Consider the following 27,034-nt stretch of genomic DNA (forward strand, 5'->3'; position numbering starts at 1 on the left):
CCTCCAGTGAGAGGCAAAAGCAGTAAGTGCAGCAGCACCTGTCTGACAGAAAGAGAGAGAGAGGCACAAGCAAAAGGAGTTAACTCTCTAGGTGTGAGTCAGTCTTACTCTAACATACCCAGTGGAAGGAAGAAGAAATGTTTACTCGGTAGATATGAGCGAGACTTATCTTAAACGTGGAGCTTCTGTTTGGAAACATTTGTGGACTCTACCTTGGTAAGGAACTCGATTCCTTTTTTCCCCCTTGGATCTATTATTGACCTTTTAGTGCTGTGTTAATATATTAATCTAAACACTTAGAATAAATAGCAAACATATCTTGTTAACCTTTTCTGCGCTGATTTGGAAGACCTAGATATTAACCCTTTCACTTCTAGATGTAACTGTCAGTTCACTGGAGTTTCGATATTAGTCTTTATTTTCATCTTGATATTCACAGTCCGTAAATATTTAGCTGATGATTTGATTTGGCTATAAATTAGACCAAAACTTAAAGAACCAGTTTCTTGCACTCTATAAAGCTAGTGGGAGGCATTATTGTAAAAATATGTCAAAAATTAAATGTTGTGATGCAGCATAAATGGGGTAAACTTTGTAAAGAACATTTTTTGAAATGAATCTACATTATCCAGAAAGAAAGTCTTGGTGTGGTTACTGGATGTTTTATTTTAACTAGGAGTCAGAGATTGACAGGGATAAGTTCTCTGTCCTTTCCTCCCAGAATGTTTCTTTTTATCTTGTAATCTTTTTTTTATTATTTTTGGGTTGGGGGAGGGAGGTAGATGAGTGAAGGGAGGACATTCCATAATGGTTGAATATTTTTAAAGGAAAAATGAGTTTTTGATCCTGGATTTGAAAACCATTTACAACTACCAGTTTAAACAACGACTGCATTCTTTAGTTCTACTTATCTTGCAGAAAGATGATGTTGTAATACCTATCTGAGAATTTGATATTGTCTGTCCTAAATAGAAATAGGCAGTCAAGGACTAGATGGAATTTTCTCACAAGGATTCTATCTAGTGCCTTAAGCATATAATTCTGTGAGATGTCATCAAGACAAAGAAACATAAGGATTTTTTTGTTTTGGTCCAAGTGAATGTGTTCCAGTGAGTTGTGAAAAGCTGTTGCTGCAACACTGTTGGCAGGATGTCGGCTTTTTCAACCTTCCATGCCAAAGGATAAGAGGACGTCAGAAGGGAGCCAGGTTGTTTTGAGAGTTGTTTGTGTGTTGGAAGCCGGTGGGAAAGTTCAGGCTTCTCCATTTGGAAAAGGCTAGGCTGGGTTCCGCTCTTCCAACATGCGCTTTCCATTTTTAGCTTCGCTCAGACGCAGACAGCAGCTCCTTCCTCTTCCTCTCCTTGTTTGTGACACTTTTTCTGAGGCAGCTTTTCCACAGGCACTGAGTGGTCTCGCGGCCATGACCCCAGATATTCTTGGGCACAGTATTGGCCTTGCAGAATTTCTGCTGTGAGGTGTTTAAGAAAAGGATCTGAGAAAGGTAATGCAGATGCCGATCTTAGGGATTTCCCCCCATTCTTTTGGTTCCCTTATTATTATTATTATTAATTATTATTATTATTTTATTATTACCAAGGCTGGCATTTTAAGACATTGCTTCAGTAAAGGCAACATAGTTTTATGCTGCCTTTTTTTTTTTTTTTTTGGCTATTACTCAGCTGTACCAACTGTACTGCATACGCTTTTAAAGTGCCACAGACTGCTGTATTAGTCACACTGTCTCAAAGGAAACCACAGAAACTGAAGGACAATGAGGATTAAAAGATTTTTTTCTTCTTTTCCAGGCTGCCGCACAGTGTAGCTCGGACGTTGTGAGTTCCCAAACGCTGGTGAAAGGGACAGAGTGGGCAATGAAAATGGACATGGAGGATGCTGACATGACTCTGTGGACAGAGGCTGATTTTGAAGAGAAGTGCACATACATTGTAAATGATCACCCCTGGGATCCCAGCGATGATGGAAGCACCATAACTCAGGCAGAGGCGTCCTTGCCAAGGAACTTGACTTTCAAATATACATCGAACTGCAAAGAGGTAAGCAGCCATCTGCTGGGGAAGGTTGGAGCCCGACAGCCAAATCACAGTGCTTTGGAAAGTGACCGGTTCATTATGCTTCCACACTCTAACCACCTTAAAAAAATGCCACTGGCATTTTAGACAAATCCTTATAATTCTTTAAGGAACTGTAAACAAATAATCCATCACTTCCATGGCTAAGCCACACATCCTAAAATTGGTTTCTGTACCAATTAGCAAACAGTTAAATCTTCAGGCAACTGCATAAGCATGTTTAAAGCGTGGGTCGTCCTGTGTGCCAGTTTCTAGACTGCTGTTGGCCAGTCCATCCATTGCCTCTGACCTAGAGATTAAAGTGCCTCAGTTGTACAATAGCTTTGAAAAGGAAAAAAATATAATTCCTGGAAATGTGTTTAATCATTTTTGTCTTCTTTTATGAACTTGCTTTATTCTTTTAAAAAGCAACAAATAGTCCTGTGGCACCTTATAGACTAACAGCCACAGGACTCTTTGTTGCTTTTTACAGATCCAGACTAACACGGCTACCCCTCTGATACTTTATTTTTTTAATGAACTTGCTTTATTTGCAACTTCCTAAATTCTCAAAACTCTGGCCTACCTATTAATGAAGTGATGGTAAAACTATTGCAAGATTCACATAATACTATCCTGTGTCTGCATGCCTTAAATTAACTATTGTTTATCTGGGGCAATACCTTTACTTGTAGCTAGACATGCAAGTATCCTTATCTCTGGAGTGGGTACATTCTTTGTTGTTGTTGTTGTTGTTGTTTCAGAAGGGCTGGAAAAAAATGAGCCTGGATGAGCAATTGGTCGTGTGTTTACTCCATATACACTAGCTATTATAGCTAGGTGTGATGTTCAACAGGGTAATAATCCTAGGGACAACCCTTAATTTCTCCTTGTCCTGCGATTTGTGGTGGAGCAGCTATTACCTGTGTTACTACTATGGCTAAATATACTGACCACAGAGCTAAAAAGGAATGTAAATTCATTGTTGTCTAACTATCAAACGTGTCCTCCCAAAACAAGTACTGTGAAGATGCATTCGCTTGTTTAATCCTGTGTATAGAAATAGGGCCAGATCCTCAACTGAAATAAACCGATGCAGCAGAATTCGGCCCTACAGGGCAGGCTAGAATGCATAGTGGTTTGGCAACAGGTTAAGGCTAAACATCAAGGTGGGGGGAGAAAGGTTATCCTCTAGAAATCTGAAGGGGAAAAGGAAGCTTAAAAAACCAGAAAAGCAAAAAACAAAAAAAAAATTGTGGTTTTTTTTTAGTTAAATATTTTTGTGGTTTGGGAGGTGAAGCTGTAACTCTGTGATTAACACATTTCCATATTCATTCTGGGTTGCTGACATGAATATGCAGTTTGGGATCGTTCTGAGTTGTAATTTTTTTTAATTTGTTGAAAAGTTTTTCCAATTCTTTCTTATAAAATAAGTCCAATTGGGATTATTGTACTAGAGAGGGTCTCAATACAGAACATCCTTTTTTTTGGTTTACCAAAGTTCCCCATTGTACTTGGCTTGTGTTGAGCAGCACATAGAGTAAGAAACAAAAGGAACTTTTGATTCCTCTGGTTTTTATTCCGCAGCTCTGAATGAAAGAGCCAATCTGATTATCCCCATCTATTAAAGCTTCATTTATAGGTTTGACTAGTCACTTGTCAACATAGTGAAATAGTTGCAGATCGCATCGGTCACTTTCATCACAGTACCTTCATTAATTTGGCTCTAAACATTTCTTTTTCCGACTGTTTTTAAGGTTTTGTTTTGCTCTTCTGCCCTCAATTTTAGTAACCTGGTTTTTTGTGCATAAGTGTTTGAAGGATCGGACCCTTATAGGGGGAGGGAGAAGGGAAGATAAAGGGAGCTTGATTCTGATCTTACACTGATGTGGCACCCGGGGTAACTCTAATAGTTATTCCGGATTTGCAAAGGGTGGAGGTAAGAATTGGGCTCTGTGTGTGTGTGCATGTGCATGTGAACATGGACCTATGGATTTTGCGACTGAGTTGTCTTCACTGTTAAAGGTGCAATCATTTCCCAAAGTTATCTTGAGGAAAGATGTGAGCACTGAGCAAATTTATTGACAAAAACATACAGTACATGGTTTATGAAAAATTAAAGCTCTCATGGTTAGATCTGTATTTTGTAACCTATGTCCTAAGGGACTAGGAATACTACAGTGTTGTATGTGCAGACTTGGGTGGGGTTTGTTTGGTTGGTTGGTTAGTTAGTTAGTTTATTGGGGGGGGGTGTTGTTTTTTGTGGGTTATTTTTCCTTTTCATGCATTTCGTAGCTCTGCTAATTCAGTAATTCCTCCTTAAAGACTGTTATTGAAATGGCAAGAGATTCCATGACACATCATACTTTTGTTTATTCTTGGACCTTGCCCAGGGATTTTTTTTTTTTTTTTTTGAAGGACACATTTTTCACTATGAACTCACGATATACATCAGTATCTTTTAAAAATGAATTGCTTCTGCTCTTAACATTTGGAGTTGTTAGATTTACATGAAGACAGCTGTATATTTTTTTGTGGCAGCTAGCTCTTTTCTCCACGTTAGCAATTAATGAAAAACGTATGAAGAATAAAATGATCTATTTTCCAATATTACATGTGACTAATCTTTTTAAGATAACAATTTTTAAACAGTTTTTCAGGAAATTTCCTTCTGCCTCAATCTTCTTAGCACACTCTCCCCCACCCCCGCACTTCTTAGTATAAAATATCAGTTAGAAGTTTGGGACCATCAACACACAATTTATCTTGTTGTTTTTACTGAATCTGGAAAAGGATAAATTATGAGGAGTTCACAGAATCCATTACCTGTGGCATAAGATCCTTAATGCAGTACTTTCTATAATAAGGCTACTCTTCAAAGGGATTAGTACTGGATTCCGACTGTTTTGACCAAGTCTATTATAAACTGCTTTAAATATACACCTCGCTAACCTCATGCACTTGCCCTTTTACAGATAATTCACTGAAGCTGTGTTTTATTTCTATCTTAGATAATTAAGGGGGATATAATCGCAAAGCATTTCCTCTCACTTTACCACTTTTAAAAAATAAATCGCAAGCTGCAGGTCTTGGTTCAGCTGCAGTTTTCTTCCAGTCAATTTAATAAAAGTGTTTGTATGTTTCAAAACAAAATGCTAACTGAACCACCATTCCAGATTTACATTTACAATTATTATGAAAATATGCTGTAATAGATTGAACCAGGGGTGAAAAAAACATACAATTTATTAGATTTATTTAAGGGCATCCCCTTTTCTCACAACTAATGTGTTATTGGTTACCTCACTGCCCCCACCCCGAACAAAGGAGTGTAAATGCTCCTAATTTTTTTTTTTTTAATATCAAAATGAGAATCTAAGGAATACTGTTTTTTGTCTGGGAGCCATGACTTGTCAGGATGTGCTCTGTGACCCAGTCCATTGACAAAGATGGATATGCTGAAATGGCAGGGAGGTCGGTGCTGCCCATAAAGTATCTAGTGGAATGGCTTCTGTGGGGGTAGATGAAGCATGAAAGTGTTGAAGCTTTTCAACTTCTCACGGATGTGTTTATAGAAGGCATACAGCAGCCTGCCCCAGCAGTAATTCATTAGGACCCTGGTCAGTTCCAATGGTGTTTCCTTCCTGGGTTAGGTGAACATTGTCATTTAAATGGCCTTTTGAACAAACTTGAGTTCAAGCAGAGTATAAAAAGCAATTCTTTAACATCTACATATAATGCACCAATCAAAACACAGCAGTGCTTTCCTTGCAGACAATATCGGACAGGACCATTGAAGATTCTGCAGCTTGTTGTTTGCAAGGAGGCAGCTGTCTGCTCTTCTAAATGCTGGCACCTGGTTAGCTTAGCACGCAAGCATTGTGTTCATCCTATCACACACTAAATGGGGTGAAAGTGTCTTAACTCACTTTAGTACTGAAGGAGCATGGCTTATATACATCTCATAGAAGATATTTCAAATCACAAGTCTAACATGAGAAACCTGGTTTTTGTTGTAGAAATATTGTTTTTCTGATGATAATGGAATTAATGATAAGTGTTTGTGGCAGTATTAAGAGATTTGAAGTGTCTATAGCTTTAAAAGAGAGAAACATATTTCAAAAAAACATTTTGAAAGCAGATTTTTGTTTTGTCGCAAAGTTTTAAATTTTAGATCCAAAGATTTTTAAAAATCCTTAACATTTTTAGTTGTAGCTTACTTGTGAGAGGAGAGCTCATTATCAGACTCATGTTCATCCACAAGATGTGGTAGCTTCAGACAGTATCCTCACAGTTCACAAGGAGTGTGCTGAAGGACACCTTGTGGACAGAAGTTTAAAATGTTTGCTCTGTGTCTGCTTTTGGCAACTAAGGCCCAACTTCCTTTTTGCTTTTGATCTGTAGCATTTTTTCTGATTTGTTTACAGTCCTTGGTAACCTTGATTACCAACAAACAACAAAGTACAGTAACTAAATCCCACTACACTATGGCATGGCAAGAGTCTCTTTGATCTTGATTATGGCACTGGTCCAGCCTCCTGTCTGGCATGAGATCTAGAACCCAGAGTTGTCTTAGTGTCATCAATGTTCCTCTGCTGGCTTGTGATTTTGAGTTTAATGCTACTTGTTCATAACAGTTGAGCCTTTAGAGACATAATTTATACTATACACTCTGATCAGAAACCATAGGTGGCAAAAGGTAGATAGTTAAAAAAACAAAAAAGTGTGTTCAGACACGCACACACACTTCTAAAATATATGATGCTAAAATATCTTCCATTAATTATTGGATGATAAACCATATTAATGCTTTATATATTGGGAAAGAATCAAATGTTGTGTATAGTACATATAAAAAAAAGGATCTGCTGTGTCAGAGAAGCCAATATAGTAAATGTTTCAAGTTGACTAGTTCAAGCAGTAGTGATTTCTAGACATTCTGAGAATTTCATTAGATATTTTAATTAAGACCAAGACATTTTAAAACTGTGAAAGAGCTAAAATATACTTTACAGTTACACTGCTATGAACTTTTCTAGAAAGGGCAGATGGATGTAAATGAAGGTAGATGGGGAAGATGAGAAAGAACATCTGCCTTTTTCAGCTCTCTACGAGAAATGTACAAGGATAAAAATAAAACTGGGCCACTGAACATGTTTCAACTTGTGGTAGGTGTAGGAAAATTTCTGGAAGTCCCTTTTTCTCTCTCTCTCCAGTCCAGATGCACAAATCTGAGTGTGTGTGCACGCGCACACTAAAACACATGCAAAACACTTGCAAGACAGCATTATCATCTATCACATAATCACCAATCCTCTTCCCAATGGACGATATGCTTGATTCCTCAGTATTTCTTGTTCATTTCTGTTTCCCATTTCACATAAAACTTTGCTAAGAGTTAATTATTTGTCTGCATTTCCAATCAAGAAGTCAAATGAGCTGTCTTTGGAATATTTATCCATAGACAATGTACAATAGAACTTTACTAATTCTCATTTCACTTAATACACAAACCAATAATGCTCGCTCTCGCTCTCGCTCTCTCTCTCTCTCTCTCTCTCTCTCTCACACACACACACACACACACACACAAATAAAACAAGCATAGCCCCATTTTTCAGCAAAGATTTAACAGCAGAAACGGTGGTTGGGTTTCATGTTACAAGGCATAGTTACTTTTACAAAATACCATGTACAATGCAGAATATTTGTTAGAGCACTATGAAGTGCTTCAAGTAAACCTAAATGCTTACTCATATGAACAGAGTACATAATTTAATTTATTTGGCTATGTTTGTTTATTTGTGAATTTGCAGAATTCAGGAATCAAAAATGGGCTTCCAATTATTAGTGCCAATCAGCAAGGCTCTGCTGTAGTTCTATGGTTTCATGAGTTCAGCTGGCATAATGAGAATTATTACCTAGTAAGGTGTATGAGAGGAATATGTTTAATTGGCTTTACTATGAAAGTTCAGTAAGGTTACCAAACCAACAGCCTGTTTATTTCCCCTCCCTGCTTTTTAAGCAGTCTTGTAAAGTCCTGATTTTTGGTTTACAAAATTATTCTGCTTATAACACATTGTTTAAATGCACAAAAATTCAGAGGACTGGTGGAGAACAGGGAAGGACAAAAACAAGAACTCAGCAGTGTGTTGTAAAGGGTTACTCAAAGGCACGTTCTTCTGAATAATGATGAATTGCTTCCTGATTTGTGGTCAGTGACTTTTTTAGTATAATTACTGTCAAGGAGGAAGCTGAACAGCTAGTATATGTATCTTAAACTTGGTACAGCAGAGCATTTTCACCAAAAACCTACACTTCCTTGACCAGACCCACGTAACACATATTACAGGAACCTCTGTCTCTTTTAAAGACAGTAATCTGTGAGTACACTTTCCCAAAGTCAGTTCATATTGATAGTCGATTTTCATTGTATGGTAACGGAAGAGTTGTAGGTTTTGGATGGTTTTTTTTTTTTTTCTTCAGCCATTCAGCAAGGTACCAGAGCAATAAAAGGGGTTCATTTTTATCTAGAAATAGAGACTGCACTGAACCTATTTTACTAGAAAACTACAAGAGAGAGGTGGCTTCAGCACATTGAAGTGCTTACTATTGAATATTATTGGGTTCTGAGACTAGAATTTTGACATTTACCTTTGATAAGAAAAGCTACTCTGTAAGTGGTTGGAAGTGGTATTAGTGTCAGTAGGTTAGAATTCTTTAACTTGCTGATTTTTCTTAACTCTGAAACACCTGACCTCTTGTTTTAAGAGAAGAAATTGCTTTCAGTGATTCTTTTCTGTTTCTGCTTACAAATACAAACAAATTTCCATAAGGCAGTTTTTCATTATTTATGCACCTGAAGCTCTATTCACTACTGGCCTCCATATTTTTCAGCAAGAAACTGTAAGTTGACAGAGTTTTTCATATCAGATGTCAATGTAGCTGTTAGTTTATTTCTGCTTTGCTGACCTCGCATCAAAAATATATTGGGCTTGGGGTTTTTAGTAAGAACAGGAGTGACTTTTGTTTTCTATTGAAGATGGGCTGATTATTTGCTCTTCTGCTTGCAGGTTACTGGAGTTGTAAGTAAAGAGTACATCCCGAAAGGAACACGTTTTGGACCCCTGGTAGGAGAGATCTATACCAACGATACAGTTCCCAAGAATGCAAACAGAAAATACTTTTGGCGGGTAAGCAGGAAAAAAACAGCTCCATGTTGATGCAGTAATCAGATCACTAAATGAGTACAGCTGAAAAGCTGGGTCACTTCCTGTTTCAGACCTGTGTGAGTGCAGGGGGCAACTTCTTTACTCTGCCATATATGAACAGAATTCTGAGTGAACAGTGGTGAACTAAGCTGAGTAAACCTCTGGCCCTCTTGGAAATGGGGACGGTGTGGGTGGAGCGTGAGGGAAATGCACGACAGCTCTTGGCTTTGTCTTCTGCAACACATCAGTGCTTGATCATATAAAGAAATAGCTCTGCAGCTTGCTGCCAGGGTAGGTTGATTTGCATTTCTACACAGGGAAATAGTAATAAGTCTTTAAGACTAAGAATGTCATGTATTCTTGATTTCTAGCTAATACATACTTGAGAGTGAGTGGGACGTATTATATAATCTTTTATGCTGGAATTATTAAAATCTGAATAACTTTTTAAGCATGTTTCAAATTCAACTATTGTAAAACAGTGTTTATCTCTTCAATATGTGTATTTTAAATTAACAGACATTTCTAGGGCCAGTTGAGAAAATGTTTGCAAACTGGCTGCCTCATCATGTCCATGTACCCCACTAATGGCAGGCAGAAATGTTAATGTGATGTTTACTGCTCATAAGGTAGTGCAGCTTGGTATGGAGTAGGAGTCTGTGTGTGCTAACTGAGCACTCTGTGTTGATAACTTAGGCACCCTGGGGGAGTAAGGATAGTCTCCTTCCCTTCCCCCCTCCATTTATCTCCCGCCATCCCTTTCATTCATCCCTTCCTTCCTTCTCCTGTTAATTGGGAAACCTCAATGAACTAATCCCCCCAACTTCCTCCACAAACACATTACCAATTCTGTATACATCATCCATTCTGCTCCATCCCCTTCCATGGAACTGAACTTGTTGCCCTCAGATCACTAAGCCAGTCTGTCACAGGTTTTGATGCAAATGTGGGTGAGTGGGAAGAGTTTTTGTACTCTGTATCTGAGCCTTGCCACTGGGAGCTTAATCAAATGGCTTCATAGTAGGCCCCAGGTTTGCTCTAATTGTCCTGGCACTTGCATGCATTCTTTGTATAGAAAGACTACTGCTACACTATGTGTGCATAAAAGCATAACTTTACTTTTAGGCCTTGTCTACACTGGCAGTGGTGTATATGGTATGTGTAGCTACACACTTCAGTAGAAAGTGGGCTACTTCCACACTGTAGTGTTGTAGCTACATGCGACAGTGTACAACTCTAGCTGGGAGAAGGCAGTGTAGACGTGGGAGGCACGACTTGGGCACGTAGGGAGCCATGTACGGTACATACCCTAATGTTCTGGTATGTCTTTACTCGCCTAAGCAGTGCCTTGTCAACTACATTGCTGTTTATACCTGTACTGGGGGGCATGCATGGTACATACTCCACATGCTGCCGTAAGTGTAGACATAGCCTTAGTGATCTTTTCTATAGCTCTTTTTGAGGCCTCTTAGAAAAATTAAGTTAAGTAATTACCCTATTTGGGTTTTCTTATGCTTTCTCCCACAGAATTTTACTCATTGGCACATGGATAATAATTAACATGAACGTTCACACAAGGTGCAGGAGTGTTTTTACACTTGTGAGACCAAGATCTTGTAATTAATTTCCAGAGTCTAGGTCCCGGAAGGGACTTAGGTGTGGCAACGCTAAGTGTTGCAACAGCTAACTTTTAGATGCCCTGCTGCCCAGTGGAATCCTCTCAATCCTGAATTAGGTGGCCAGGCTCCTTGTGCAATCCATGGGAAGAGTTAGGTGCTAAAACAATGGTTTCACAGATACAAACAAGCTGAATGAGGAGTTGCCTAAACTCGCCCATAGGAAATGCTGAGGAGAGGGAAGGTATTTTAGGTGTCTATCTCCACTCAGGCTTCTTCTGGAGTTGGGCACCTAAGCCAGGTAAGACCTTTCTCACGAAAAAAACAGAGATAGAGACAGTAACCCACCCTATCCCATTATAGCCAATAGTCCAGTGGTTAGAGCACTCACCTGGGCCATGGGAGACCTGTCTGCAGATACCTGCTGTGCCTGGTTTGGAGCAGGGACTTGAACTTGAACACCGGCCTATGGACTAAATTTGCTCTCTTTCTGAACCGAATATTTAATTTATTTTATACCAAGTGGAACAGCTCCAAGAGGAGAGAGATTGAGCACCCCTTACTCCAGAAGAGCCAACAGTCTGGTGGTCAGGGTACACACCTGGAATATGGGAGACCTGGAGTCAAGTCTCTGCTCAAATTGAGCAGCATGAGAATTTGAAAACAGGTCTCCGACATCCTGGGTAAGTACTCTAGCCACCAAACTATTGGGCATTCTAGGACACCCGCACTCCAGCCAGCCACAAAAATTCCCCATCTGGTCACTGCTGACTGTCTTTAGTGCAAGGCCCTGTCCAGTAGGCCTGGTCTGAAAATGCCTATCTGGCCCCACAGATGGGGAAGTGCCTGGTTTTTGACTTAGGCATGAGGTAGGGTGCCAAGCAGCTCAGCAGTATCAGGCTTCAAGCAATTTTACACATGCCCAGCAGCAGGAACTTAGGTGCCATGAGACATTGCCAGCAGAAAGTCAAGCACATGAGGAATTTGGGTGCCTATAGGTTTACGTGGTAACTGACTGGGTGATTTGAGGATCTAAGTGTTGGACTTAGCCCCACAAAGGCATCTAAGTCCAACACCAGGAGAAAGGAATAATAACTTGTGTAACATTACCCGTGGGGAATAATTCAGCAAATATTCAGAAAGGTTTTTAACTATTTTCCAGGACTTTAGTCATATTGCTGTAAGAAAGATGACCTCATTTTTGTGATGTTACTTTGCTTTAATGTAAAGCTTCTTGGAAATAATATAGGAGTCTTCTAAGGGTCATTACACTTACTATTATAATCTCTTGATTCAGTACAGACACACTGCCATAACTCAAATGAATTCCTTCCTCAGGGACTGAAACAGTCTTGCACATGCAAAGGAAGCTGTGGGAGATAACTTCCCACATGCTATAAAAGGCATCCTGATTTTGCTGGCAGGAACAGGAACATCTGCTCTGTGTGAACATAAATGTTCCATGCAAATTACACACACAGATAGGAGAAGGGGGACGTGAGGGCTGTGCAAACCTCAGAGTGACATCATTTCTTGTAACTGTACTATGAGTCAGCACATTTTTAATCTTCTTGATAATATATGGAAATCTGGTGAGATGGCAGAATAAGGTTTTGTGGGGGTGTGTATGTGACCTCACGATACTGATATTTCTTTTTTTAAAAGAAGTACAGTAAATTGTACTATCTATGGACGGGTAACTGGAAGACCTTCAGTGTAGCTTTAGAAAGCAGCTTCCGTCTCTAGTAGAAGTGCACAGCAATGGAACCCCAAGTTCCTGGAAGTTTGCAAATCGGAGTAAACAAAGAAACTTGAAAACTCCTCTTGATAGCAGAATTCACCCGGCTCTGTTCCATTTTCTCATAACAAACACACCGCAAAATCTCTCACTAGCTTCTTTGATGAAGCCACATGTATTTCCCCCTTCTCATTTTACAGGAAGTTACTCTTAAAAGAAAGTGATTCTGGTGTTTACTGCCTGCATTAAAGGGCCAGCCTGTCTTTTTCCTTTTTTATTTTTTTTTCTCAGTTGACTCTTGCAGTTACTGTTCAAATGAAAAAGAAAGTAGTATGCGCATAGAGACAGAGAGATGTATTTCACTGATGAGATCAAATATATTAGGTCTGTTCTTTAGAAAGAGAGAGTTCCTGCCTCAAAGAGATTCCAATCTAAAATCCAAATGGCTCACAGTCTAAGACTAACTTTTACCCGATAACTTATTGTGAAACTCAGGCGTTCTTAAATGGCTTATTTCATCAAGTAGTGACTGAACTAATTATTTCCACAAATAAGCGATCTTAATTCTAAAGTACATATTTGTTGAGTTCATTAGATTTTCACTTAATTTTCATATTCTCATAACTTTGACAAATGACATTTTCACTCATTGAATTGGGTCTTTTTCTTGTGCATGTTGCCAAGCAGTTTTGTGTAATTTTTTTAAAAGTACATGTCTAAACATGTCTATTGAGAGGAAAAGTGACTTTCATAGACTGTCAAATGCTGGCCTCTTGCCAGGTCTTCAGTTATAGCAGGTGAAGTTCACCTTAGCCCCACCCAGCTTTTCCAGAAAAGGGCTACATTCCAAGTGTGAGCAAGTGTTACTTTAGGACTGTTGCGGGGGGGCGAAGGGGGAGGATGTTTGCATAGTTTAAACCTTCGGGCGGAGGTGGTAGGAAACTGCAAGTACAGAGGCCATAGAAAAAAACGGAGAAAGAGACTGTGTTTGACGTAGCCTAGCTAGTCAGTCTTATACACAGGTGACTCAAAGCATTAATGCAAGCACACAGTCAAACCTGAAGTCAACAGTATCACACACTTGTTGGATCATAGCAGCAGAAAAAGATCTCTAAGGTAGACTTACTTCAGACAACTCTTCATGTTCTGTGGCTTTCATGTGTGCACATTAATAGAGCAACACATTGACTAAACATAAATGGAAAAGGTAACTGGGAGAGCGTACCTAATCTAAAGTGAGATTTATTACTCTTAATGCCGAGAATGTCTTACTTGGAAAGGGAACACCCATTTCTCTCTTTATTTTGTTGTTTATTTGGTTGATCATGTTGTTGTTTTTTTGTTTAACCCTCTTATTTACCATATGTACTCTGTGTATGTGTATACACTATAGATATATATTCATAATATTCTACTCTCATCTAGATCTATTCCAGGGGTGAACTTCATCACTTCATTGACGGATTTAATGAGGACAAGAGCAATTGGATGCGCTATGTGAACCCAGCCCATTCTGTTCAGGAACAGAATTTGGCAGCTTGTCAGAATGGAATGAACATCTATTTCTACACTATCAAGCCCATCCCTGCCAACCAAGAACTACTTGTGTGGTATTGTCCGGACTTTGCAGAGAGACTGCACTATCCTTCCTCCAGAGAGCTGATGATGAATCTCAGTAAGTGGATTACAGTATAAACAAAGAATGCTAGTAATGTCTCTTCTGCCTATGTGATCTAATAATATGTTGTATAATTATATAGCTGAATCATCTGTTGTGTCACAGTAGGTGGTTTGGAGTAGACAGAAGGAATTTAAAAACAGAGTTTCTTGTGCTGTTTAAATACAAACAGATTATTAAAAATTTAAAGTTATTGGTTTATAATCTGAGAATTATCTGATGAAATCCTACATGGACAATTCCTCTCCCCCACCCCTCTCTTAAAAATAATTGACATTGCTACATGCTGAGACTTTAGAGATTCCAGGTTTCATGGGTCTATTTAAAAAAATTCTGCTGTGAAAATGTACACAAAGGGATGTATATTTGGGTTCCAAATGGACTGTCCTTACTGTGCAAGGAACTGGACCTTGGCCATGTGCATATCTTCCAAACTGTATGTTGAACTGATAGTTTTTTCTAACCTTTATGTCTAACTTCATTTCTGATAACAACAAAACTCAATTCTGTCTCAAATCGGTTATAGTGTAGTTGCTTAACTTAATGCTAGAAAGACTTTTTTTTTTTAATTTCTTTCCTTGTGTGTCAAAATTGCTAATGGTGTGAAGATGCATTCCTTTTTTTTTTTTTAAAGCTGTGTGTTCTGACCATCTCCAACTTTAGTCTTTTACCCCTAGATTTGATACACTACTAGGATCTCATCCAGAGTTAACTGAAAGCAGCAGAAAGATTCCAAATGGCTTTAATCAGACCCTTAGTAGATTTAATTTTCTGTTAACCTATATAATATGCCTATGTCTATGTAGGAGTTATAAAAATTAATGCATTATAATTTTTGTTTCTATGAAATGGGGTTCACTGCTATCTGGAGATGGAGAATGGGTTATAAAATGTCAGTATTAGTTTAGGAGTGGATCAAGATAAAAATGCAGTCCCCATCTTTGTATACAGCACAGACTGGTCAGAAATTGCCAATACACATTTCTCCTCCTTTGTACTTTCATTAGTTGCTTCCCAACCCCTTAGTGATTACAAAGCATGTTTACTCTTTTGAAACACTAGAAATGCTTATTTAGGTACTAAGGATCTGAAGTTCCTCTGTTCCTTACTCAAACAACATTAATTTGCTCACTATAACCTTATCTCAAATGTAATTTCATTAGTTACCATGCAATTTGGTCTCCTGTTATGCTGAACTGTGCAGGCCTATCCATGTGACATGAGTGGGACATGTCAACAACATTAGAGGTTCATTGGTTTACATGTACAAGTAGTTTGCAAACATATAATTAGTCACATTTCAAAATTTATCTCTGCATCCATTTTTTTCCATCTCTGCTGGTTTTTTATGTTACATGTACTCCCCACTGATACAGCAAGATATTTGTAAAGTGCTGACAGATACTCTGACTATTGACGAGATCACTGTGTGTGTCTGGAAGCATTCAGCATCTGTATCTTTATGAAACAATTCTGTAAAAGTAGGTTTCAGACCTGGATTGGAAGGCACTGGCTGTGTCAGGAAGTGTACTGTTTCCTAACAGTTCTGTGTACTTGAAAATAGACTACAGAGAACAATCCTGTATTGGCATGTGGATGGACATAGAGACTTCTGATTTTTGACACTTATAAACTCTCTATCATTTTTATTAATTGTATTTAAATTAGAGATTTTCCTTGCCTTGCACATCCACAGTTTAGCAATACAGAGAACTGAGCATAAGTCCTTTAGTTTTTTAAATTGGCTTCCTTCCACTGTTAGCATTGGCCCTCCCCTGTTAAATCAAATCTTGTCCACACTCTCCCCCATCCCTGTGACAAGTATGTTTGGGCATGGAGGCCTACAGTTAGGCAATAAAACCTTCACAATAGGTATAGAGCTGTCATTGGAAGCTTCAACAACTTTTCTCACAAACTCTTAGAAAAATTCCATTGGACCATAAGATGTTTGTGGTCTGTTCATTGAAGGTATAATGTTGAATTGTGAATGATACAGTGGTGCTGGAACTATTTTTGTAGTGGGGGTGCTGAAGGCAGAAACCATGTATTTGGGTTGTTATTACTACTTCAAACCAGAGGATGTGGCAGCACCCCTAGTTCCAGCACTGATATTTCTCCAGATTTAATATTAAAGATAGGTGAATTTCAAGATACTACTATACCAGCACTAATTCTAACAGGTGCTTTAGCTTTCCTCTTCCCCTTCCTCAGCTGCCAGCTCTTGCAAGTTAAAATTAACAGAGACCCACCAATTTCTCCAGCCTTCCAGAGACACCTCAGTGGCAGTCTCCAAGCTAGAAAAAATCCAGAAGGACTTGTCCTGGACTGTTCAGACCCTGCACAAGCTGTAGATTTTAGACTTTCAGCATCTCCAGTGTTAAAATAATCAAAGAATTTCCTATAGCTTAACTGAAGCCCTTAATTGAAGGAAGTGATCAGAACCACCACATAGAACACACACACATAGACACACCCACTTGCCTCCATGAGGACATATATTTTTAACTTCAAATATAACCTCTCAAGTTAATTAATTTAGGCTCCAATTCAGGAAGGAGTATGTATTCAGGACAGCATTTAAGCACATGCTTAATTATGTGCTTTAGTGCTTTCCTGAATCAAGCCTTAGGCCCCCGTTCTGCAAACATTTATTCACAGTGGGACTACTCATTGTAGTAAAGTTGATCATATGCATAAGTGTTTGCAAGGAGATACAAGGTGTTTGTAGGATCAGGGCCCTGATTTGTCTTAGGGGGAGGAAGTATAATCTTACCATTTACGTATTTCCATCTTCCTTTTTTCTTAATCTATTGACATTGTTTTGAATCAAGATATGAGTAATAACAAAGAAAATCACCTTCAAATAGTGCCTTTATTAACCATTGTGCAATACATGTTTTAGGTGTGGTGACACATGATTTCTACATTCTGTGGACCAAGAAAATAATTTCCACTATTTCATCAAACCTACTGCACTTACTAAATAATGATTCCAAATGAATCCTGACAGTTACTAATAGTCTAAAGCCTATCATGCTTTAATATAACTGGCATAGATTCAGGAAATTTGAGTGTGGTCCCTCATGTTCTGTGGAGCATCTCAGTTTTAGAGTTGTTGAGGTTGTTTTTTATTTATTTATGTATTTATTTATTTGACTTCTCCCAAAATAGAATCACATTGAATCAGGACATGACTGTGATACAATGTCCTTCATTGCATCATAAGATGATGCAATAGCCTGCTGTCCTGACAAGTTTGTCCCATCAGACAAACACAGGAAGGTGACACCCTATTTTGACAAACCTGTCTGAAAGGTTTGGGGATATAATTTGCAAACCTAACAAAAGCCTTTTTAACAGAGAAAGAAATGTTAAAGGGACACTGGCTGGGTTAAAAAGAAATCCATACCTGTGCTATGTTAACTTTTGAACAAAACATTTAAAAAAAATCTAATCTCATTTTCATTCTTTATCCTGGCTCTCTTACATTTTGTACTTCTCTTTGCTTAAAACAGTTAAATACTTATTTTCCCATTTGTTTATGGTCAGTTTCACTTTCTGGTTTTAATGTACTAGGACAGTGCTACAATGTTTGGGTTGGGAGGAAATAGTAAAAAAAAAAAAATTGGAATCTTAAAAAGGTCATGGAAAGATTTTATATAGGTTTTAGGTTTTGTGAGAGACCTAAATTTTGGGCTAAATTTGACTTTGTAGTAGTGCCCCTTTAAAATGTTAAGAATTAAGGCTTCTTTCAAAGACCTTCCTTATGCAAAACTTTTTTTAAAAAATCAAGTCACACAGTCTTGGACCCATTTAGAAAACAGATGATCAAATTATATACTTGTAAATGTTGGTCTCCATTCTCGGTTTGAGTGGAAACGTTCTTTGTTTTGCCTACTTCAGAACTTCTAGGTTCTCTTTCTACTAGCAAAGGAGGTTCTTAATTTAGATCGAAAATGTGAATTGGCATAATTAAACTTCACCACTCGAAGTGTTGAGTAGCATTTTACTCTTGAAATGACTCTACCCGCCTACAACGGTTTTTCAAGTTTTTAGAAAAAACAGATCTTTTGTTTTTATTAAATCTATCTGAAGCTACAGCTAGGAGAGGCATAAATGAGAACAAAAAACTGACAGCTATTCAGCTCGCTGTGAAAATAGGCCCCCAAACACACAAACTGGAGGGGGCTGAGGGGCTTCAGACATAGCCTTTCTTAAACATTGTATTAAAAAGAGTTTTGCCTCCGTCTCTTACTGTTCTAAGGCCTGATCCAATATCCATTGAAGTAGGTTGGAGTCTTTCCACTGACTTCAGTGGGAGCTAGCTCAGGCCCCTGTGAGAGGAGCATCTTTTTGTCAGTTCAGTAACTTAATGATGCAATCCTATGGTTCCTGTTTGTCACAAACCGATCAACTATTTTGTCTCAGACCAGAGACTCTGGATAGATGTGTGATAGTGTATGAGTACAATAGGTGTTATCACCAATGCTTAAAGGGAAAAAACCCACTTTGGTAAGGAATAATTCAATTTATGGGTACTTTCAAGAATAAAAATTACAAACCTCCAAATCAACTTCAACCTAGGTTTCAATCCAGCTTGCCCAGGATGACATAGGAGCCTTTCTGTAGGGGAATACTACCAACCACCTGACCAGGATGGTGATAGTGACTGTGAAATTCTCAGGGAGATTAGAGAGGCTAAACAATTAAAAAACTCAATAATAATGGAGGATTTCAACTATCCCCATATTGACTGGGTACACTTCACCTCAGGACAGGATGCAGAGATCAAGTTTCTTGACACCTTAAATGACTGCTTCTTGGAGCAGCTGGTCCTGGAACCCACTAGAGGAGAGGCGATTCCTGATTTAGTCCTAAGTGGTGCACAGGATCTGGTCCAAGAGGTGAATATAGCTGAACTGCTTGGTAATAGTGACCATAACAGAATAACATTTAACATCCGGGGGGGAAGAGGAAACACACCAAAGCAGCCCAGCACCGTACCATTTAATTTCAGAAGGGCAACTACACAAAAAAGAGGAAGTTAGGTAAACAGAAATTAAGAGGTACAGCACCAAAAGTGAAATCCCTGCAAGCTGCATGGAAACTTTTTAAAGACACCTTAATAGAGGCTCAATTTAAATGTATACCTCAAATTAAAAAACCTAGTAAGAGGATCAAAAAAATGCCACCGTGGCTAAACAACAAAGTAAAAGAAGCAGTTAGAGGCAAAAAAGCATCTTTAAAAAGTGGAAGTAAAATCCTATTGGGAAAATAAAAAGGAGCATAAACTCTGGCAAGTGACGTGTAAAAATATAATTAGGAAGGCCAAAAACGAGTTTGAAGAACAGCTAGCTAAAGACTCAAAGTAACACCAAAATTTTTTTTTGGAGTACATCAGAAGCAGGAAGCCTGCTAAACAACCAGTGGGGCCCCTGGACGATAGAGATGCTATAGGAGCACTCAAGGACAATAAGGCCATTGCAGAGAAACTAAATGAATTCTTTGCATCGGTCTTCACAACAGAGGATGTGAGAGAGATTCCCAAACCTTAGCCATTTTTTTTTTTTAGGTGACAAATCTCTGGAACTGTCCCAGATTGAGGTGTCATTAGAGGAGGTTTTGGAACAAACTGATAAGTCACCAAGACCAGATGGTATTTACCCAAGAGTTCTGAAGGAACTCAAATGTGAAATTGTAGAACTACTAACTGTGGAATATAATCTATCATTTAAATCAGCTTCTGTACCAGATGACTAGAGGATACCTAACGTGATGACAATTTTTTAAAAAGATTTCAGAGGTGATCTCGGCAATTACAGGCTGGTAAGCCTAACTTCAGTATCAGGAAAATTGCTTGAAACTGTAGTATAGAACAGAATTATCTGACACATAGATGAACACGATTGTTGGGGAAGAGTCAACATGGTTTTTGTAAAGGGAAATCATGCCTCATCAATCTATTAGAATTCTTAAGCAAAGTAAGCTGTCATGGGATAAGAGGGAAGGTCCACAAAGATCAGTAACTGGTTAAAAGATAGGAAACAAAGGGTAGGAATAAATGGTCAGTTTTCAGAATGGAGAGAGGTAAATAGTAGTGTCTCTCAGGGGTCTGTACTGGGACCAGTACTGTTCAACATATTCACAAATGATCTGGAAAAAGGAGTAACCAGTGAGGTGGCAAAATTTGCAGATGATACAAAACTTCTCAAGATAGTTAAATCCAAAGCAGACTGTGAAGAGTAACAAAGATCTCACAAAACTGGGTGATGGACTTGGTGTTGATAAATGCAAGGTAATGCACATTGGAAAACACAATCCCAACTATACATATAAAATGATGGGGTTTAAATTAGCTGTTACCACTCAAGAAAGAGATCTTGGAGTCATTGTGGATAGTTCTCTGAAAATATCCACTCAATGTGCAGCGACAGTCAAAAAAACCCTAACAGAATGTTGGGAATCATCAAGAAAGGGATAGATAATAAGACAGAAAATATCATACTGCCTCTATATAAATCCATGGTACACCCACATCTTGAGTACTGCATGCAGGTCTGGTCGCCCTATCTCAAAAAAAAAAAAAAGGCATTGGAAAAGGTACAGAAAAGGACAACAAAAATGATTAGGGGTATGGAACGGCTGCCATATGAGGAGAGATTAATAAGACTGGGACTTTTCAGCTTGGAAAAGAGACGACTAAGGGGTGATATGATAGAGGTCTATAAAATCATGACGGGTGTGGGGAAAGTAAATAAGGAAGTGTTATTTACTCCTTCTCATAACCCAAGAACTAGGGATCACCAAATGAAATTAATAGGCAGCAGGTTTAAAACAAACAAAAGGAAGTATATTTTCACACAACGCACAGTCAACCCATGGAACTTGTTGCCTGAGGATGTTGTGAAGGCAAAGACTTTAACAGGGTTCAAAAAAGAACTAGATAAATTCATGGAAGATAGGTCCATCAATGGCTAGTAGCCAGGAAGGGCAGGAATGCAAAGCCATGCTCTGAAGTGTCCCTAGCCTCAATTTGCCAGAAGCTGGGAATGGGTGACAGGGGATGGATCACTTGACGATTACCAGTTTTGTTAATTCCCTCTGAAGCACCTGGCATTGGCCACTGTCTGAAGACAGGATACTGGGCTAGATGGTCCATTAGTGTGATCCTGTATGGCCGTTTTTATGTAGTTCCCCACATTACACTCGTTTTACACGCTACTGATGTACTTATTTATGTGTTTCATCTGTCCGATATCCCCCACTGCAGAGGTATGTTCAGGTGAGATTAGCATATACAAGGAGAAAAGGCAAATAAGAATTTGAGAGAAAGATAACATACAAATTGAAGAGGTCTGGCATGATTATACTTGAAAATACTCCTTAAATAGTTGAGGCTCCTGTCTACACACTGAAATTAGTAGGAGGGAAAGTATTATTGAGATCCCTGAAAGGAAATGGCAATTAAGTTCAGTCTGTCAAGTGACAATGTTGGACTATTGTGCAAAGAAAATTACATTCTGTGAATAGTCTTTCTTGTAGTTCACTCCTACACATAACAAACGTACCTTACACACCCTAATTGTTTAATCTCATCACACAGGAAGATTCATTCCTTCAGCTGAGACAGTCTGGGTTCCTATGTCATTTTTCCAGCAGAGCTGTCTCTTCTTCTTCCTCTACCTTTTTTCTTTAAAAAACAGAAGTGACAATTTTAACTTCCTGCTTGACAGGCCTTACTGATATGGGCCTGATAAGCTGATATTTAGTTTTTGTCTAGTGGCTTCACAAGCCCTTCTCCTCTACCAGCTTTCAATAACCCCGATCAGTATCTTTTCTGATAGTGTCACTCTGAATGTTTGCTCTGTGCTGCTGGCTCAGCAAGGAGCAACTGATAATAAGACAGAGATAACATCTCCTAGAACTCCACTAGGGAGACATGGGAGCTCTTGAACCCAGCAAACTAATATATTTATATTAAGACTTAAAATTCTGGTGGGGCGGGGGGGAGGGGAGGTTATATAACTGATTACTAGTTCACCAAGACAGACAACATTTCAAGTAAAATAGAGTTTGTGACTTTAAAAATAAATAAATAAAGCTGTCTCTAGGTCGTTATTTTCTCTCTCCTATTTTAATAGGATGACTGCTATTTTACAGGGATAAGCCAGGCTCTTAGTTGCCTGAGGCATTTCCCAGAAATGTTGGCTAAGGAGAAAAAGGAAAATTCATGCTGTTATGAAAAGTGGCCTGGGCTGTTAAAAGTCCTCACATAATAGATAAGGCCTCCATTTTTTTTATTTTTAATTTTTTTTTAGGGTCTCATCGAAGATCCACTAACTCACACAACTGCAATGTACACCTTTAAAGAGTGAAGTGTTGAGAGTTCCTTGTTTATTATATTATTATTATTTGTTATTAAGGAAGTTGTGAGACCTTGAATAATTATACTGGTATCTAGAAAGGCAATTGGGAAGTTGGTTGATCGTAAAGTACTCTGTACTTCTGTTTGTGTTTTCTAGATAGTATTCCAATTTAAAGCATTTGATGCTTAAGCATATGGACAGCTCTATACTTTCAATAAATGTTTAAGGTATAAAAGCTGCTCATATTTTTGGACTTGTCATTGAAAACCACATATATGCCTGATGCTAGTCTCGTGCCTCTTGATGAAGATTTGACTTTGAGAGTTAATTGTTCTAAGTGGAATAAGACTTTGAAAGGTCCTTTTTTTAACCCCAGTATTTTTAAGTAAAGGATCATTTTTTGCCTCACAGTGTAATAGTGCAAATTATAGATTCACTAAATGATGCTTAGTGTTCAGACAACAAACCTATGACAAAAGGGGCAATGCTTACTGGCTCTTAGTATATTGCCTATTGGCTTTAGCTGATCCACCAAAAATAAGTAAAGTTTTTTACTGACCAGATCAGTAAAGAAAAAAGTCAATAAGTAGAAACTTTGCAATACTATCAAATAGCACTGCTTCCTAGTGTCAATTGATAGCAGTTTACCATTGGATATGCAAAAACATAGACACAAACAGTTGTGAATATATTCTCATTATTATTTATATTACCATTGTACCTAGTAGCCCTAGTCATGATTGTATAAAGCTTCTCTTATGGTTTATCCTGTAATAAAACATCATACAAACAATCACTGTATGGTTATATAACTACTAACTTTAGGAGATTAGCTAAAGCAAAATTCTTTCTACTAAAGATATCTTTTATGGTAATTTTTATATATCATATGTCTGGAGAGGTATAAAGAGATTCTGAGAGTAGATAACCTAAAATGGCTGTTCTGAACAGATTTAAATGGACACTAGCAAGTATTTTGTTTCAAAATGTAGATTTCTAGAGGGGAAAAAATTGACTTAGGCTGGAGCCATGAATCTTGCTTTCCTTTGCTCTACTTTCGTGTAGTCTTTATAAAGTACAGCTGGAAGTAAAGGAATTTGCACACACTGAATGCCATAGAAAATCTGCAGTAAATAGCCTGCTTTGTTGTAGATGTTACTATTGAATGACTAATGGTCTGTTTACTGATGTAGAATACCTTCTTTCTGAAGAAGGCTTTCATCCTAGCCAGTCCCATATTTTTTGGTGAAGTGCCTGTTGTGGTTTGGCAAAGGTTGATTTGCCATGCCTTGCTATTCCAAGGAGAAGCGTTTCTGAGAGCTCAAGCTCGCCAAAGGCTTTCTGTTAAATCCATGTTATTAACAAATGCTCGTTTATCCCAGTTATTAGAAATCTATTGTATGAAGGGAATTTATAGTGGATCTACTCAAATTCATGCGGAGGGAGGATAAATCAGTTTGAACATTGATGACTGCCACTCTCAGAACAAATCATCATCAGACTGCTCTAGCTATGTGTATACTTGTGGATATCCCTTATATTAACAGTGTATATCTGTCCTGCTTTTTGTTAACTCTTTACATCCCAAAGTAGTCCTCCTTTGCACAGAAGCTAACTTTTTTGGATGAGTTAAAAGATTGTACTGACAAGAGTCACCTGTTCTTCTGACCTTCTGATCAAGCTTGTAGAGGTAGATTGTACTTAAAAATGAGGAATGTTGTTCCATATTGACTTGTTAAATAATCATTGCCTTGTCTTTGTCTTTCAGCACAAAGCCACGTTAATCCAAAGCAGCAAAGCACTGATAAAAATGAGCTTTATCAGAAAAGTATCCCAAAGAGAGAGCATAGTGTGAAAGAAATCCTGAAAACTGAACCCAACCATTCAAAAGGAAAGGACTTATTCCAGACTAACATTTCACCAATTACTCCAGAAAAACACTTGGATGACTTGAGAAAAAACTGTAGCCCGGAAAGGTCTTTCTTTCCTCGTGTTGTCTATCCAATCCGACCTCACATTCCAGAAGATTATTTGAAAACTTCCCTAGTTTATGGGATGGAAAGACCTAGCTACATTACTCACTCACCCATCCAGTCTTCTACCACACCAAGTCCTTCAGCAAGGAGCAGCCCAGACCAAAGCTTAAAAAGCTCAAGCCCACACAGCAGTCCAGGGGTTACAGTTTCTCCTCTGGCACCTACTTCTCAAGAACACAGAGAATCTTACCCATACTTGAATGGACCCTATGGCTCAGAAGGATTGGGGTCTTATCCTAGATATGCACCCCCTAGCCATCTCTCACCGTTTTTATCCTCTTATAATTCCCACGTTCAAAAATTCCTGTTACCTCCGTACAGTATGAGCTGTAATAATCTGAGCGCTTTAAACAATATTAATAGCATCAACAATTTCAATCTGTTCCCAAGGATGTATCCTCTCTATAGCAACCTACTCAACGGAGGAAGCCTTTCCCATCACATGCTGAACCCAGCTCCTCTTCCAAGTTCATTGCCACCTGAAGGAGGCCGTAGATTGCTACAACCCGATCATCCAAGAGACTTTCTCATACCAGCACCTAACAGTGCCTTTTCCATCACAGGCGCTGCTGCCAGCATGAAAGACAAACCATGCAGCCCCACCAGTGGGTCCCCCACAGCTGGCACAGCAGCCACTTCAGAACACATAATGCAACCTAAACCTACCTCAGCAGTGTTGGCTGCCACCAGTGAAGAAGCCATGAATCTCATTAAAAGTAAGAGGAATGTGACTGGTTACAAAACCCTTCCATATCCACTGAAGAAGCAGAATGGGAAGATCAAGTATGAATGCAATGTTTGCTCCAAGACCTTTGGCCAGCTCTCCAATCTGAAGGTAGGCATTAAGGCAACAGCCTAATTATAAGGAAAACATTCCCATCTTTAACAAAATATATTACATTTTCATCATGGTTGGAAAGCTTATTTTTTCCCCTGTAACTTACCTAGCACCCATGCTTTCCTTCTTTTAAGAGACAACCAATTCATCTAGGTTTCATGCTATACTTATCACCATGATATCATGGTAGTAAACGTGATGGTTTTCATTTTTTTTTAAATATATTTATTTTTTTAACGTTGAAGTGGCCTAAAAAAAGTAACTTGATGATTTCCATGCAATGTGTTCTGCCTGTGGGATGCCTCTAGTAACTTTGCAAATGTTTGAGGGTTTTTGTTTTTAAAGTACTATGTTTGTAGTTACTGGAAACTACAGTAAATGTTTTGTTTCTCATTAGGTCCACCTCAGAGTACATAGTGGAGAGAGACCATTCAAATGTCAGACTTGCAATAAAGGGTTCACTCAGCTGGCTCATCTCCAGAAGCACTATCTGGTACACACAGGAGAAAAGCCTCATGAGTGTCAGGTATGTAGTGTTCCATGCACGGCGAAATCATCAGCTTCACTTTTTGCCTGCTACAGCATCTGCCAGACAAGCTGTAGGCCAAATGCTACTCAACAAGATTAAAAAGTTAATTTGGGGGTGTTTAGACTTTCACATTTAAAACAAAGATGCAGTGGTGGCAAGCGGCTTTTTCAACACGCCAGGCTTTCCTATTTATCTGCAATTACAAACAAACAAAAACAACCCTCCCACTCACTCACTCATTTTTTTTTCCTGTCGCCTCCAAAATTAGGTTTGCCATAAACGATTCAGCAGCACTAGCAATCTAAAGACCCATCTGCGACTCCACTCTGGAGAAAAGCCTTATCAGTGCAAGCTGTGCCCTGCTAAATTCACCCAGTTTGTACACCTGAAGCTGCACAAGCGTCTCCATACCAGGGAACGGCCACACAAGTGTGTCCACTGCCACAAGAGCTATATTCACCTCTGCAGCCTCAAAGTCCATCTGAAAGGCAATTGCCCTGTAGCCCCTGCCTCTGGCCTCTCAATGGAGGACCTGAATCGTATCAATGAAGAGATTGAGAAGTTCGACATCAGTGACAGTGCTGACAGGTTGGAAGATGTGGAGGACAATATCGATATGGCATCTGTTGTCGAAAAAGAAATACTGACCATGCTCAGAAGAGAGATAGAAGGAGCTAGTCTTAAAGTATCTTTGCAGAGGAACATGGGAAATGGACTTATCTCCTCAGGATGTAACCTTTACGAATCTTCAGACATGTCAATTATGAAGTTGCCTCATGGTCATCCACTACCTCTGTTACCTATAAAGGTCAAGCAAGAAACAGTTGAACCAATGGACCCTTAAGACTTCTTTGGGGGAGGGGAAAGTGATTTTTATTTATGACTTGGCAAGTCAGGATGCCTGTAGCAATTGCTTGTACATAGTTTCTATGCTGCAAAGCAATCTTGGCTTA

General features: G+C 38.7%; 1 protein-coding gene across 2 annotated transcripts; it reads left to right on the forward strand.

Moving 5' to 3' along the window:
* Window positions 1-1,802: 1,802 nt before the first annotated feature.
* Window positions 1,803-26,925, forward strand: PRDM1 (PR/SET domain 1). Of its 2 annotated transcripts, XM_065401738.1 has the most exons (6): window positions 1,803-2,054; window positions 9,143-9,262; window positions 14,060-14,309; window positions 24,447-25,549; window positions 25,950-26,078; window positions 26,350-26,925. In XM_065401738.1, the coding sequence occupies exons 1-6, from the start codon at window positions 1,872-1,874 to the stop codon at window positions 26,923-26,925; spliced, it is 2,361 nt and encodes a 786-aa protein (XP_065257810.1). In that variant the 5' UTR covers window positions 1,803-1,871. The 2 variants fall into 2 exon arrangements, with proteins under 2 accessions (XP_065257810.1, XP_065257809.1); XM_065401737.1 differs by lacking the exons at window positions 1,803-2,054; window positions 9,143-9,262 and adding an exon at window positions 13,833-13,841.
* The last annotated feature ends 109 nt before the right edge of the window (window positions 26,926-27,034 follow it).

The sequence above is a fragment of the Emys orbicularis genome, chromosome 3 (genome assembly GCF_028017835.1).
Source record: "Emys orbicularis isolate rEmyOrb1 chromosome 3, rEmyOrb1.hap1, whole genome shotgun sequence".
In the NCBI taxonomy this organism is placed as follows: Eukaryota; Metazoa; Chordata; order Testudines; family Emydidae; genus Emys; species Emys orbicularis.

What these genes read in the sequence shown, in the direction of transcription:
- PRDM1 (XM_065401738.1), top strand. Translation starts at nt 1,872, where the DNA reads ATGAAAATGGACATGGAGGATGCTGACATGACTCTGTGGACAGAGGCT. An exon ending in ACAGAAAATACTTTTGGCGG is followed by an intron (nt 9,263 to 14,059) that starts GTAAGCAGGAAA and finishes ACTCTCATCTAG; the next exon opens with ATCTATTCCAGGGGTGAACT. An exon ending in AAAAGCCTCATGAGTGTCAG is followed by an intron (nt 26,079 to 26,349) that starts GTATGTAGTGTT and finishes CTCCAAAATTAG; the next exon opens with GTTTGCCATAAACGATTCAG.